The sequence below is a fragment of the Neolamprologus brichardi genome, chromosome 14 (assembly GCF_056152115.1).
Source record: "Neolamprologus brichardi isolate AB-2024 chromosome 14, ASM5615211v1, whole genome shotgun sequence".
Classification (NCBI taxonomy): Eukaryota; Metazoa; Chordata; class Actinopteri; order Cichliformes; family Cichlidae; genus Neolamprologus; species Neolamprologus brichardi.
In genome coordinates this window covers 1730128-1746772 of record NC_142117.1, presented here as the reverse complement: position 1 = coordinate 1746772, position 16645 = coordinate 1730128, and the positions used below count along the sequence as shown (strand labels likewise).

Below are 16645 nucleotides of genomic sequence, written 5' to 3'. Positions count from 1 at the left end.
CATAACGTTGCAAAAGAAAGGTGTCTGGAGAGGTAAAACATAAAATCCGTCCCTCCTCATGCACTAGCGTGCAAGCACATGTCCACACGTGTCTTCACGCCTGAAGTACGCATTTTAAGTGTGATTACGTCACCGCCACGCAACGACGGCTGTCCCAATCCGAAGTGTACTTCAAATGCATACTCCAAATGCGCCGTCGATTTCCCCAAATATCAAGCGTGGTCCGGTGCACGCTTCGTGGTCCCATATATCCCACAAATCATAGCGCGGCGGTGGGTGTGGATAATTTTGCCGCAAAATACGGCAGAAGGGAGCAGCCGAAGAGTCAAAAGTAAGTACTGAATATGACGTCACTTATTTATGTGCGAATGTTTAATAACGAAGAACAATAAAACATTGCTGTTGGCCAAATGTCGGCAAAGTTATGTAACATTAGTGATGTTTGTACTTTCAGCGTTGACTTGGTTTTAAAGCCTCATATGTGTGTGTGTGTATATATATATATATATATAGTTGACCTTAATCTTACAGAGAATGTGATGATTTGATGGATAATTAAAGTCAGTCATATATCCACAAACACAACAGGCTGAAAGTCAGTGATGCTGCTCGGTTTGCAGTCCTGAATATCACGGCACAAGCAGGATTCACTGCACTGTTAATGTTAGCTATGTTATATTGCTGCCTCTGTTCTGTGTCTTTCATTGCTAGCATGTGTGCTCAGAGGTTTTCAAAGTGCATTATAAGCATGTCGAACATTAAAAAACCAACAAATATAAGTTTGTCATACTTTATCGATGAAATCTTGGAAAATATAAATAACATCTATAGCAGAAGCAGTGTATCACTCTTGGTCTTGCAAGACAATTTTGCATCCAGTTGTTAATTCTTGAACAATGTGCACCGATTGCTTACAAAAGATGTGGTTTGCTATGGTTCTCTAACCCAACCAGGTTACTAAAGTACTGAAAATGAGGAGACAACATTACAACAACGTGCCAAATAAGCTAGGTCCATCATGTGCAGCCAAGAAACCTGTGATCTGCCAAAGTTGGCGTGGATTTTGGTACGACTTCTAAAGGTCTGTGTTTCTGCAACCAAGACGTTGCTTCAGGCCGTCTACATCCTGTGGTTCTGAACTTTGGATGGACAAATGGCAGCAGCCGTTTATCAGAAGCACCCAGACTGCTCTTGGCGATGGTCTGACTCAGTCCTCGGGCCACGACCTTTTATCCCCTGTTAGCGTTGTTTGGTCTTTGCACCTGCACGTGTCCTTTGCTTCCAGCAAAATGATTGTGACAACGGGACATTCAGCATCTAGCAGATGTTATATCTGCAATATGCAGCAGCAGTTTTTTACAGTTACCTGCCTGCTGTACCCAAGAGACGTGATGATTTATGGTGTCGGCCCTGTTATCACAGAATGGGCCACGTGACTAGTTAAAGTGGTGACAAACTGTTGGCTCTGTCAAAACCAAAAGTAGTTATTGGGGCTAAAAAAGGATTTACAGCCTATTAAACGTGCAAGAGAGCTGATCCAGTTTCCAGCGAGTCCATCATCAGCTGGGCTGATTCATGACCAGAACGTCCCAAGTGTGAAGTCAGTGAATCAGTGCTGGCCTGGTGCTGAACACAGTGAGGCTGAAGGGACTGTGGAGACATCAGCACATCACATTTTATATTGGTTTTATTATAATGTGCTTCTAGTAAGAACAAAAGCACAGACACCAACCTCCTGATCTGCGGAGCAGTGGTGGTAGAGGAACTTCGTCTCAGCTTTTTAGTAGAAGAGGGGGTGAGGTGGACTTTGGAGGGCTTCGGGGGAGGGAGGATGGAGCAGTGTGAAGTCTTGGACAGGTTTAACCTGACACAGAAAACAAGAACACCTCATATTTGTGTGTGTGTGTGATCCAAGAGCAAATACTAAACTTGATCCTTCACAAAAACAAGCACAACGAACAACTTCTCCAAAAATCCTTCTGATGATTTCTACGCTCACTGCAGGAATCAACATCTGCACACACACTCTGTACAAGAGACAAGAGACAAATACGCTTCGACGTGTGGGAGGTACCTCGAGTTAACCTCCGTGGAAGCCCAGTTCTTGGTTGTGTCAGGTTAGCAGTTTAGTGATGTTAGTTTACAGGAGAAGCACGTTGTGAGTTTGGTTCGTGGTCGTCCTTTGGTTTCTTTTTGCCGCAGCTCCCATATCCCCGATTTGTAACTATTTACTTTTTATGAAATGTTTCTTGAACTATGGCAGCATCTTATATATCTGCTATATTTGGGCCGTGGATTCAGGGACCAAAACAAAAACTGTAGTGAGCAGAGGTATTATCTACTGATTGTGTGTCTGGCGGCAGCCACGGGTGGAGAGCAGAGGCAGCGGGCAGGCCAATCGAAACGCAGCTCAGGCCGCGGCTGCAGCAAAAACTTGGGCGTAGGAGGAGCGATTCTGGCAAACCGTCAGGAGGGGGAAGTGGTGCTCTACCAACACGGTGTCCAGTAAAGATGGAGGCCTGCTGACTCCAACTGAGGACACTGTCAGGCAGTAGAAGGAATACTCTGACAACCTCCACAACCTTAATCTCACTCATGATTAACTAAAGTATCCAAAGACAACAACTTCTCTTGTTGCATTTAGGTTTCAGTTTAACCGAAGAACAAAAAAGGATGCATGAGCTCGAGCAGGTTAGACACAACATTTACGCTGCACAGATGAGAACACAGCAGGATTTCATGCAGTCCAGTCTGTCTGTTAGACAGCGTGCAAACAAAGCATTCGACAACAGTCACTTATGTACTTTCTGACATCCACAAAAACATGTTGGTGTCTATTATATCTCCTTGTTAATAGAAACTTTGTTTTGAGCTCATTCTCAACGTGTCTCTTGCACTGACCACAATAACCATTTATCATTAATTAAATTACAGATATTGGTACCTTGAGCAGGATGACGCTGATCTCGGTGGGCGTTTTCCCTTCAGTGCTCTCAGTTCGTCTCCCTGTGTCAGACTGACTTCTTTGCAGTTATTCTGCACAGACACAGAAAGAAAGACACAATTAGCAGCATGAAAACACAACATTGTGATCAGAACTCAGTAGCCTGTTTGAATTCTGCAGTAACCATTAAAAAAAGGTGCTATGAAGTCACACCGCTGACCTCATCCAAGCTATATGACTTGCAGAGCACGGTGTTGATTGACAGGTCATCCATGCTGGAAAGCAGCGAGGACACTGCCTCCTGTTTGCCTCCCTGCACAGAGTCAGAGCGGTGAAGCTGCTGTTGCTGCAGCTGCTGCTGCCGACTCCGTCTCTGTTGGACCAGCTTCTGTTTAGACCGATGCACGTCACCCTGAACCCACAAACTGTGCTGCTTCCTGCACACAAACATCAAACACACGCCACAAACTAACTGTGATATCATGTTTAGCAGGTATAACATTCAACATCCTGGTTTAGCGTGTAAGTAGACACACAGAGCTAGTAGCCATTAGCAACAGAGCACTACTGTGGCGTAAGGAGGAAGTGTGCGTCCAGAGCTGAGGAGAGAAACCAGCTGACTGCAGTCTGCAGCAGTAACACAGTTTCAGGCTTTTTTTAATTCGATTTGATCCATCATCCACCAGTTTCCCACTGCTGCAGTCACCACCAGCTGCACATGGGCACCCTGGGGAATGCCCCACCCTGACCTCCACCTTTTGCTTCTCTTCTAACTTTTACTACATTTCCAGCATGCTCCAACCATGACCTCAGCATGGAGAAACATCTTGTGTGGTAACAGCAATAGATGCCACAGCCTAAGGACAGACGGGCCTTGTTTGTCCAGCACATCTCACAGATGCTCGATGAGATTGAGATCTGCCGACGTTGAAGGCCAAGGTGACGCCTCAAACCCTTCCTGATCTACTTCCTGATCTACTTCCTGATCTACTTCCTGATCTACTTCCTGATCTACTTGTGCTTCGTGTGAAGACTCCAGCGACACTCGAAGTATTAGAGAACAGCTGTACTCAGTGACCAATGCCTTTTGGGTCATTGCAAAATGTCAAACAGCTTGTGTTTAAATAAAAAAGACTGGAAACAGAAAAAGTGGACCAATCACACCTTCACAGATAAACGCAATGACCCTGATGAAGGCCACTAACACGTTATGGTTCCCTAATACTCTGTGACTGGAGTCTTCACCTCGTCAGATCTTTCTCCGTGCACCTTGGAGGTGAAGTTGCCGTCTGCTTGTGTTTTGTGACATTATCCTAATGAAGTGTTGCAGACGTGTCTGTGTGCACATCATCTGGAAAGCATTACTCCTGTACTTTCATGAACGGTACTAAAGCTTAATGATTGTCTCCGACTGATACCTTTGGAGTCACGGAAATTGGAGCGTTTGGTTTGAGCGTCACAGCTGAGGCACAAACTCACTCTTCTAAGAAGTTTTGCTGTGGACCGATGATAGATCCAGGTCTGCAGACTCTGATCCAAGCAATCGCCTCGGCTGCAGTAAACCGGAAGTGCTTCATCAGGTAGCAGCCAATCAGAGTGCCCGTGCGGCCTAATCCAGCTGTAAATGGATGGAGTGTTTAAAGAGACAAAGTTAAGATAAAAGAAATAAATGACATCAATTAAACATACATAAACACTTGCAGTCCTACCTTTACAGTGCACTGCCACTGCCCCGTCTGTGCTTTCACACACATGCAGAAAGCGTCTGACGATGAGGTCAGAGGGCGTGGTCCCATCAAGGAAGAAGAGGTCGTGGTGCTCAAATCCTGCATCCTCAAACCGCCTGCCATCATACAACTTCCTGTTCAGACGAACCACGGTCGTTACGTCATTTTGGCAAAAGTATGAGAAGTATGCCTCGGGTGTGTGGAGGGGATAACCTGGAGACAGAATCAACAACAACTGAGTTACGTCGTTTCAATCAGCGAGGGTCTGTTTTTAATGCAAGTCCTGTCTCTTAATGCAAACGTAAAATAAGATTCAATGACGTAGTGTCAACTGATTTATATTGTAAGGTAAAGACGTTAAATACAGAGAAAACTCAACGATCGAACGGCCCCAAGCACCTGCTGACAGCGGGAAAGAAAAACTCCCTTTTAACAAGAACCAGGCTGAGGGAGGGGGAGCAATCTGCCACATGTGGTCGGGGTGAGGGGAGGACAACGGGACAAGAGATGGACTGGAGAGCCAGAGGGGAATAATAACTACGTGCAAAGTGGTGTAAATACACAGGAAGTAAAAAGAGCTGAGTGATGAAGAAGCATGAGTGCATCATGGGAAACCCCGAGCCACTGCAGGGCTCAGGCTCGTCTAATCCAGCCGTAACAACATGACAGCACTAAGCAGGAAACAATACACGCCATCAGAAGACAGCAGGGTAAGGTTAGCTCTTCTCAGCTGTTTCAGGACGTGCAGGCACTGAGGGGCTGCACAGGCCTTCTGTCAGGCCAAGCAACGTGAGCACTGATGTTGGTTTGGAGGCATGCTTTTAGCTTTTAGCTTAGAGATTCTGACTCACCATCTTCTATCTTACCACGAGAATGAGGGCTACTGAACGCCAGAACCTTTCCCGGAACGATCCAGTTCATATCTCCATTTTCAACTCGCTAAAAGCACAAAAAGAAAGGAAAGAAAGACTGTGATAGAGGTTAGCGACATATCAGTTAAAAACATGGATCCAGAACACCTTAATTATACCACCACTGCAGTAATGAACACATACGGGCTTTTACCTTTCATTGGAAATCAGTTTTGTTGCAGTGGACACAGGTGAGCTGACCTTTACTTCACTGACTGTCTATCACTTGGACGGGTGAGTTATGGATCAATCTAACTGAGAAACTGAGGAAGTACAGCGTGCACCAAGGCAGGCCTGGACATGGTACGAGCCCTTGGTTGGCCCTGACTGTGTTACTAACAGCACTGCAAATAAACTGGATGAATAACAAGCGTACGTTACTTATTTCTTACTGTATCCTGGTCCTGTTTTCATTGATATCGACCTGTAGCACAGTCAGCACTCTGCAGTCTGTTACCTCATAATGTTCATATTCTTCTGCACTGAACCTTTCAAAATCCAGGAAACCATGTTGTAATGCCTGCAGAGGAACAGAGCAGGAACAGATTTTCACAACAAAAGCACAACTCCCCCCAAAGGGCTGAAATGTTTAGTGTTATAGTGATCTGCAGTGGTTTCACAGATTCAGTTCAGTTTTTTTTAGCACCAAATCACAACAAAGGTCACCTCAGGCAGTTAATATTGTACGGTAAAGACCCTACAGTTATACAGAGGAAACACAATCAGACCACCCCTACGAGCAGGCACACTGGTGACAGTGGGGAGGAAAAACTCGTTTTTAACAGAAACACATGTTCACCAGAACCAGGCTCAGGGAGGGGCGGCAATCTGACTGCTGAGGGGCTGAGGGGACGGAGACAGGACCAAAGACACACTGTGAGGACAGCCAGAGATTAATAACAACGATGATTCAGTGCAGAGAGGTCTGTTAACACATAGTGAGTGAAGAAGAAACACCCAGTGCATCATGGGAATCCCCAGCAGCCTACGTCTATTGCAGCATAACTAAGGGAGGATCCAGGGTCACCTGGTCCAGCCCTAACTATATGCTTTAGCAAAAAGGAAAGTTTGAAGCCTAATCTTTAAACCTCCTTAAACCTGGTTCTGTTGGAGGTTTCGTCCTGTTGGAAGGGAGTTTTTCCTTCCCACTGTTGCCAAGTGTATACTTCTAGTGCAGAGCTGTAGGGTCTTTACCTTATAAGTTAAAGTACCTTGAAGTAACTGTTGCTTAGAATTAGTGCTATGAATAAAACTGAATTCAATTACTGTTGTTACAGAATAAGAGGAGAACAATGTCAAATGTGGCTCAAACTGGGATTTTTAAGTTAAAATGAGGTTAAAATGACCAAAATGAAGTTAATAAGTGTCATTTTAATTTTACTAAAATCATCTGTGTTAGACGTTGTTGCTACCTTGTGGATTCCTTGTAAGCAGTTTAGGACGGTGAGGTTAAAAGAGCACTCTCCAACTGCTGCGTCTCTGTGGCACACACACACACACACACACAGACACACACACAGTGAAAGGAATACAGTAATAGTAGTTATCAGGGTTCAGATCATATCTGTTCACAGGTCAGCAACCTTTAACACCCAAAGAGCCATTTGGACCCAATTTCCACGCAAAGGAAAACTCTGGGAGCCACAAATACTTTGTGACATCTAAAATGAAGATAACACTGTATATATTGTTTTTTACCTTTATGCTTTGTGTGAACAACTAAGGTGTGTTGCTTATGAAATCCATGAAGTGCTACAGAGAAAATTACATTTTATTTATGTAATTAACACATTTTAAACTCTTAAAAAAATATGACAAAAGGAAAGCTGAACTAAAATGATCCAGCAAACAAAAACTGTTGTGAGCCGCCACCCTTATATCACCTTTGTGTTTTGGAGCCTTGACCTGACTTTTGAAAAATAATTGAAAAAAAGCTCTATGCTGCTGAAAGATGAAAAATAGATATTTGCAAAATTCTGCCTAAATTTGTATTTTACCAGGTTAATGTGTGTGGCGGGGCGTGGTCTGTAGCGCCACTTCAGGGGAGGCAGACGCACCTGAGCAGCGCCCGCAATCACGCCTCGCCGCCTTAGCGTCTGTGCTATCTGTGCTGTTGTGTTGGTGTGTGTCGGGCTGTGAGCTGAAAGCTACAGCCGGCTGTGTGCGTACAGCAACCGTGTGTGAAAAGTGGTCAATAAAGAGATGCTGAAAAGCGTGTTCATGCAAACATCGTCGGGTCTGCCGTGATATGTTTACAATAAGACTTCTGCTCCTGAACCTCTGCGCACAGCGTCTGCAGATCAGGCTGAACGAAGTCACTTTCATCTTTACAGGACTGTAAGCTGTCGTCTGTAAAGGCGTGAGTGTGTTTGTTTTTAACATAGTTCACAGTGGAGCTGCTGACATAATGTGGATCCGAAGATCCATAACTGGCCTACCTGGGGTTGAAAGTCTCGATAAATGCGGCGTTTCGGCTTCTGTGAGTGTGACGCTTATTTTGAGCGATGAAAAGATAATAAGATATAATTTTATTTTTATATTTCAAAATGACAATAATCTTCCAATTTAGAACTACAAGTTAAAAAAAGAACTAAACACAAATAAAATACACTTCAGCTAAATACTTCTAATTTATTTTCCCAAACCACGCGGAGCCGCAGTATAGGGACTAAAGAGCCGCAGGTTGCCGACCCCTGCTCTAGATGAATGAAATCAACCCACTGGCACCGCTAAAGCTCACTAAGAGCTCATAAACTGTTAACAATTCATTCAAATCTCTGAATTCAGTTTTACTTATATAGTGCCAAATCACAACAGCTGTAAAAACCCTACAATAATACGGGAAAATGTTCCCATCCCAAACTTAAAAGTGTGGGTTTGATGAGGTTTCCTGACCTCCTGGAACCTTCATGGTCGCCAAATAATTTCCAGCTAGGTGGAGTTTCTTCTTGTTACCCTGCTTGCAGTCTTTATGCTAAGCTAAGCTAAGCTGGATTTAACAGACAGAAGAATAGTGTCTCAGTAAATGTAATGACAACAGCCCAGCATGCAGTGCTGTCTCGTAGAAAGCAGCAGCCTGTACCTAAACGGCATGTAGCCTGTGTTGTTTCCTGCTATCAGAGTCCTGTAGGCATCTTCTGGGCTTCTCTTCAAATACATCACCTACAGGGCAGAGTTAAACTACATCACTAATAATGGACAGACAGACGGGCAATCAGATGATGTGATGGACAAATGAAAGGATATTTACAGCATAGGCACCAATGAGAACAGCAGCATTGGCTCTCTTCTTCTGGTCGTAGCTGGTGTAGTGAACCAGTCTCTTTCTAGACATTGTGAAAGACTATAAACCAATAATGATAATCAATAATCAGTGAAACAGCACATTTGCATTAATACATTTAAAATAAGAGTCTACTGTCAGAGGAGTGCACACACACCATCAGAGCAAAGACCTTTCAAAATAAGAGTCTACTGTCAGAGGAGTGCACACACACCATCAGAGCAAAGACCTTTCAAAATAAGAGTCTACTGTCAGAGGAGTGCACACACACCATCAGAGCAAAGACCTTTCAAAATAAGAGTCTACTGTCAGAGGAGTGCACACACACCATCAGAGTAAAGACCTTTCAAAATAAAAGCGTAACGCGTTTTCTAAATGATGTCTATACAGCAAACAAAGCCCTGAGTCTGAAGACCTTCATCTGCATTACCTTCAGCTTCCTGTTGAGTTTCCAGCAGTATCTGTACAGCATGGCCAGGTTGAGGGGCCCAAAGTCTGCATAAAAACTGCAACACACAGCGAGAGATGGAGGAGCTTTCAACAATTACAACAACAACACAAATCAGCCACAAAACTAAACCCACTGACAGGTGAAGTCGGTGACATTGTTCATCTGGTTATAATAAAATGCTCCGTTAGAAAACCCACACAATGCAGACATGGAGTCAGAGGAAGCTCACAGCTTTGTTTCACTCAATGAAACCAAACTCAGATCCCGTTTGTCTGCTGCAGAAAAGAAAACTGTTATCAAGGCTGGAACATGACAGACGAGCAGGGGTGCAAGTCAGCACTGTTACAGCAGAACATCAGGTTCTATAAAGTCCTTTCCCTAACACCACAGCATTGGATACCAGGTTACTCATCATCACTGCTATTCAGTAAGTCGGCCAACAGCACGAATGACAGCAAGAGGATCTCAAAGATCGTCAAACAAGCACTGAAAGCTGTCACGTTGGGGTCGACCCAGCATTTTGAGTTCTCTTGCTTTGGTTTATTTTTGAAGGATCGTTTTTGTTCTCTGGTGCTTTGTTGATTATTATTATTATTTATCTATTGTTTCTGTGATTCTGGTTTTTGCTCTCAGGTTTTGTGTTCCCATGTTTGCTGTGGGTCTTGATCTGTGTCCAGTCTGCGTCTTTGTGATTTCTTGTGTTCCCTCCCTTGTCTCGTCTCGTTAATTACTTCCACCTGTGTGTGATCTCCCTGTGTTTCTCTGAGTGTATTTAAGTCGTGTCTTCTGTCGTTGCCGGTCCGTCTGTGTATCTGCCATGTTTCACCCGTGTGTTCTGCCCACCCTCCTTCATGCTCGTGTTCTGCTTTGTGTTTACTAGTTTAGTTATTCCCAGTATAGTTTAGTTTAATCTTCGTTTGCCATTTTTTCCCTGTGCTCTGTGTTCAATAAACCACCTTCACGACTGCCTGCAATTGGATCCTCCTTTATTTCCTCCACACGGCTCACTCCACTGTGACAAAAGCCATCTCAGGTTTACTCATAGACCACCTCCCCGGTTAATCACAGCTCAAACACCCGCTCTGTGACAGACACACTGAAACTGTGATATATCCCATGATACTGATGCTCAGAGTTGAGCATCAGGAACTCAGGCTACGTTCACACTGCAGGCGAAAGCGCATCAAATCAGATTTTTTGACCCTCTGCGACCCATCTATCCGATCATGGTGTGACAGTGTGAACGGCACAAATCCGATATTTTCAAATCCGATCTGGGTCACTTTCGTATGTGGTGCTGAATCCGATACATATCTGATGTTTTAGAAAGCTGCTGTTTGATGGTCATGTCGCATTAAATCCATCTTTTACGTCACCGACACAAGACAGACACCAATTATCAGCGCCGGAGAAGACATCGCGAACGCTTCCTGTCCATCCAGTGAAACTGTTGGGAAGACAACGTTGGAGAAACGTGAACATTTTATTTGTTCTGTATAATCTGCAGATTCTGACAGAAATCTGCAACTATCCTTTGAAGCAGCGCTCCTCTAAAACAGCAATAAGGATCATTATTAGGTTATTTACATTATTATGTAAATAACAAAATAACTTAAAGCAAAAATTGGGAAACGTGAAGTCTGAAGTCTTCATATTAAGGCCATCAGTCAAACAATACTGTTGGTCTGGGTCTAAACAGAGCGCGTTGTGTGTGACGTCTTCTTCTGCGCATGCGGTCGCTTTGAGCGTTCACACTAGAGCGCGTTTGCTGTCACATTTTATTTGTAGTGTGAACGAGCAGACAAAAAAATCAGATTTGATCCAAAGATCTGAATTGAGCATCAAGACCTGCAGAGTGAACGTAGCCTTAGAGTTCCTAAAAAGTCCTGAGAGGTCAGGAAATGCTGGAAACCAGTTTCCACCCAGCCCTGTGTACTGTGGTGGCCTGCAGCTCCACAGCAGAACATCCACAGTATGAAGCAGCAATTTGCAGGGCACATATAAACGCATAGATGGAGCATTTTTCCAAGGCTGTTTCACCTCTGATCTGTCTCTCATCGGTGTATAAAGGGTGTATGATTAAAACTATTTTATATCCTAAAATAAATGCAGATCATTTAAGGAACCATAACTCGTGCGTGCTCAGTCAGGGGTTATGACCACAGAGTAGGCCAGGACCAGATGATTGGTTTATGACATCAGTCACACTGGTGATACATCAACAGACATTTTCATGGGAGAAACAGTGCAAATGTATCAACATGACAACACAGGGTTGGATGAAATTCTCCACAAGTATGTGGACTTCATGTCTTCACTGACGTATGAGCTGTTCCTGTTGGAGGGTTGACGGCGTGTCTCATGTCACACTCCTCCACAGTGAGGATGGACTTATTGATACGTGCCTCTGGTGACTGCACTTCAAAACAAGGAGTGATTCAACTGCTCTGCTAGTGAAGCATCAGCTCTGTGACTGCTCCTGTACTCGGTGATGTGCTGCCCTCCTGACACACCTGCCTGCTGTTGTTGCTGTCCAGGTGATCTTCCACCTGTACTGTGATTTGGCCTTTCAGATGCCTCGTTGCACCGTCACTCACTCTGAAGGCAGCCGGTGGATGTCCCCGGTCATCCAGGGCTCGTGGTTGGGATAGACCAGGTGACACAGTACACCTCCAGGTCTGGATGTTCAGGAATGTCCTGGTGGTGTGGAGACAGTCCTGCAGCTGCTGTAAGGCTTCATCAGGCCAGGTTCTGATAGTCTTCGTGGTGGCCAGAGCAGCTGTCCTGACAGGAAGCAGCTTCCTGCTCACATCCAGGCGGCATGGCGGCACTGTAAGGAAGTTCTTTCAGGGTCTCCCCACCTATTAGAAGTTTTACCGTCCCACTGCTCCCGGCCCTGCTCGTTGGGAATCGTCCAATTAGAGTTTTCTCTCTAATATTGTAGGTTGTTTACCTACAAAGGGCCTGGATGTAACTGATGTTATACAAATAAAACTGGACTAAACTAAATCACCAGTTAAGCTAACGTGAATGAACATGCATGTCTTTGGACTGTGAACCAGGGAAAACGTGTGAACTCCAACTAGAAAGACCACAGTTTGAACCAGGACACCATCCCTCCGGGTGGAGCAGTGGACTTCCTCTAACAGTATAATGGTAATCAGAGACCAGTGATGAGAAGTCAAGGAAGGACAGGACCATGACTGTCAAAAGGCGTGTCTCTCTGAAATGAACAGGTGGGATATTAATGAGGTCAAAGGAATTTCTAAAGGACACGAAACAACAAAAACGGAGGCAAACAAAGTTCATCTGTTACAAAAGAGGCATCAGAAAGAAATGATTTGTAGGAGCGTGTGCTGGCAGTGAGCAGGAGCAGACTGTTACCATGGAGACTTTAAGTGACATCGCAGCGTTTCTCACTTTTCAGCCATTCGTGTGTTTGTTGAGTGAATCTGCAGGATTCACTGAACCTTCAGCTCCACGTGTCTCTCAGACCAGCTCGGCTGACATAATCAGCTACAGCTGGTTAGCAGAATCATGAGGAAGCTTCACACACTACACGTTTTACTGCACAACAGTACGAGACACCCCGAAGCACTGAAGAAGCTGGAGATCTCCTTCAGGCACTTGTAGCCGTCTCAGCCACAGAGACCAGATCTCTGCAGATCTCTGCAGATCTACTGGACAGATGACATGAAGCGATCAGAGTTTGAGTCACTTTGAATGTTTTATGCTTGTTGCTGTTATAGAAAGTCATGAGTTTACTTTTACATGGTACAGAAAGTATTTTGTTAAATGAACATTCAGCTAAACCAAGAACAACACCAACTATAATATCAGCATGTGAATGATAACATCCGGACTCACTTTAAATGGATGTCAGACGGCGGTACGTCAGAATTGGGGATCAGACTAGATCACAGCTTACCTTTCATATATGAGCTCCTCATCCGTGCTGAAGAAGTGTGTGTTGGCTGTATTCTTAGGTTTGACCCGCAGAGTGGCAAAGTACAGGCGGTCTGTGGTGCACACACACACACACACACACACACACACACACACACACACACACAGGTTACATTCAGCCTCACAGACAGTCCTGGCTTCAGATACAGGGCGATAACGCTCTCTTGTCCCGATCACACCGAGCTGCTGACTGTATCCAGGTATTTTTGGTGTCTCGGTTACAGCACAGGATCAGTTCCCCTCATTAACTGCTGCTGAAACCAAGGCAGGACCCAAATCTCCGTCCTTACATGACACACTGGTGCTGGTTACTTAACCTGATTTAGCCAAACTTAATCCTCGCACTACTGAAATGCTTCTTTTTACCAGATTAGAGAACGATGGGTCGTGGCTTCATAAACTTAATAAACTTTGTAATTCTTTGCTTTAACTAAACTGTATTATTTGACTCTATGAGTGAATGAGTTGTGGGACACTGGGCTACAACCTGCCAACTGTTAGCCTGTAAGTTTGAACCTTTCAGCTACATGTAGTTTTACATGTACTCATGAGTGAAGCAGCTTCAGTAAAACTGGAAAGTTCTGCAATGATAGCTGAAAAGAGAAAAACTTATTCCTGGAAACGAGCTGCTGTGTAAAGGCTGTGAAGCTGACCTGCACCTGCATGGACTCACTTTACCAGGATTCTTTTTACCGTCTTAATGCACAGCTGTTACACTTTATATCATGTTAATTATAGCAGACACAGCTGAAAACGATCCAGCATCCTCCAGGCCAAAGGCCGACCAGCTGCCCCCACAGTCCTGTCAAGAGTTATTGTTCTCCACAACAATGCACAGTGCTGATGAAGAAGCTACAAAATAATCAGAAATGTCCTCGTCTCTTATTTGGTTAGTGTCCCCATGATGGAGACCATCGTGGTCAGTGTAGCTCACACTGAATCATACTGGTTTAGCTTTGTTTGAAAGAACAAATGAGCCAAAATGAACGAGCAGGTCAGTGCTGTGTATTTATGTCCACGCTCTCAGTCACACACATGGAAATATTGCAGGCTGTAGTTTCTTATAGAAAACCATTATGCAGTATTACATCCCAGCACTGATGTTAAACTTACCCTTAATAAATTCTGATGAGCTGGCCTGCTCATATCCATCTGCCATTTGTTACAGTGGGAATGGTCACAGTGTCCCGGAGTGAGTTTGTCCTCTTCTTATCTGTTGTGAGACCACTCGAGATGTTCCAAAAATATCAAGAGTTCACTACAGAATAGCATTTCACCTGCGTCACTACTGTAAATTAAAAGGGTCCAACTTTAAAGTCTCCCCGCCCGCCGCTGATGAGGAGCATGCGTAAAGTCTCCAAAGTCGCTCCGCTCCACGGACGGCACCTGAACCGAGAGGTTTCCGCTCCTCCATGCCTGAACTACAACGAATATCCCAGCAAGTAGAAGATTTACAGGACAGCCCAGAGTCGTGGCAGCGATGATCTCTCTGCTGCCTCGCACATGCTCAGTCAATGGTCACATAAACGCGCACGCACACATCACCGGCCGTGCTGCCAAAGCCTGCTGGAGCTGGATTTAAACAGAAATCCCCTTTCCCAGTAATAGAAACTGTATTTATATTTATATATATTTATATTTATTTATTTATATTTATTTATATTTATTTATATTTATTTATATATATTTATATTTATATTTTTATATTTATATTTATATTTATATATTTTATATATTTATATTTATATATATTTATATTTATATATATTTATATATTTCAAGGCTGCTACAAAATGCACCGTTTGCTTATTTGTATTTGTGTCAACATTACAAAAGTAACAGCACAAAGTCATCTATGCTGATGGCATTTCTCTCCTGTCTGAGTGGCCTCCCTCTTCCACACGTTGTGCTATGATGAGAGCTGGGTTAGGTTGGATGGAGGACTGCACTGTGGTTTGTTCCCATCACCCAAAGCTGTAAAGCCAAAGTCCTGAGTGCCAAATGTCTGAGCTGCCTGACTAAACTGTGACTTTCACAGGCCGCTAGCTAAGTCTGCACTTGCATCACTTAGTTTTCTAATCAAGTGTTTGCTTTTTAAACAGAAATATTTAGAATGACTACAGATACGGGGGTCGCCTTACAGTTTACATGCATTGATCTCTAAAGGGCTCCATATGCTACACGGTGCTGTCACACTGTGCTGTCAGAGCTGGGCCTGTCACCACTGACTGGAAGATCTCCACACCATTAGACTGCATCACTGTTGGACTAGCCTCACACAAACTCATGTAATGAGATGTCACTTTTCCCACGTGTCTCTGTTTCTGTGCTGGGACAAGGTGAGACTGGGAGAGCAAAGCTTTGAAGAATCTCACATATAAAACATGTTTTCAGACTTTTTTGTTTAACTCCACATTGTGATGTCTTCTACGATGTAAATATGAAAAACCATAAAATGAGAAGGTGTATCCAAACTTTCTGTTCTTTTCTTAAATGTATTTTTGTCTTTATTAGACAGATGCAGTGAAAACTGACAGGAAAGTGAGAGAGGGACACAGGGACTGCTGCTCATCCAGCTGCGCTAAACCGGCGCCGCAGGTGTGTCCAAACTGGTACGAACAAGGTCTTCAAGTCCGTCCCGCACCTTTGCCCAAAAGAAACAAGCATGGGTGTCAATAACAAAAGTGTCCTAATGAAGACACTGAGGACGGGACGTTTCTTTGTGGGACGTGCTGGTTTGCCAGACATCAGGAACAGATTTGTTTCTCCACGTGACTCATTTCATCTCCACAGAAATATTTCCACCACTGTGTTACTTTTTCCAAGAACTTGTAACGTTGGAGTTTAGCTGTGGAGCTGGCTGAGGCGCGCCCTTTCACACGCGCCCTTTAACACGCGCCCTTTAACACGCGCCCTTTCACGCACACCCTTGAACAGATTTAATAACGTGAGTGTAGATAACAGCAATGTTATGTTTGTCCATACTGCCTCCTGTTGCTGCTGTTACGGAGAGTTCCAGCAGGTGTCCCTGTGGTTCTCTCTAGGTGTTATGTGTACTTCCTGTTACGAGTGTACAGACGTTCATGTTGGCTACTAATAAACGCCTGGCATACAGTTCCAGCGGACTGATTATTATAAGCAAACCTACATGGTGTCAGAAGTGGGATATATTAGAAAGCCTGCACAGTCCAAGAAGAAAAGGGGAGCCGGTAAGGACGACGAAAAAAGCAATCACCGTACAACATGGCGGACGGATTCCGGCGCCCAGATCCTCTCATCTTTGACGGCAACGTCGCTGAAAACTGGCGTAAGTTCGAGCGCGAATATGACATCTTTATCGCCGCTGCCCACAGTGACAAAAAT

General features: G+C 44.3%; 2 protein-coding genes across 2 annotated transcripts in view; both read right to left on the bottom strand.

Annotated features, from left to right (window-relative positions):
* Positions 1-16645, bottom strand: part of LOC148098702 (protein NLRC3-like) — a 199270-nt gene that overhangs the window by 55570 nt on the left and 127055 nt on the right. The gene's annotated exons all lie outside the window — the stretch shown is intronic.
* On the bottom strand, positions 1370-14773 carry LOC148098708 (dual specificity protein phosphatase CDC14AB-like). The gene is made up of 14 exons (XM_087850590.1): positions 14396-14773; positions 13245-13335; positions 9296-9371; positions 8833-8925; positions 8665-8744; positions 6995-7061; positions 6040-6102; positions 5538-5610; positions 4654-4884; positions 4424-4562; positions 3165-3381; positions 2945-3036; positions 1733-1864; positions 1370-1650 (listed from the first exon to the last, which is right to left on the bottom strand). The coding sequence occupies exons 1-14, from the start codon at positions 14439-14441 to the stop codon at positions 1602-1604; spliced, it is 1449 nt and encodes a 482-aa protein (XP_087706716.1). The 5' UTR covers positions 14442-14773; the 3' UTR covers positions 1370-1601.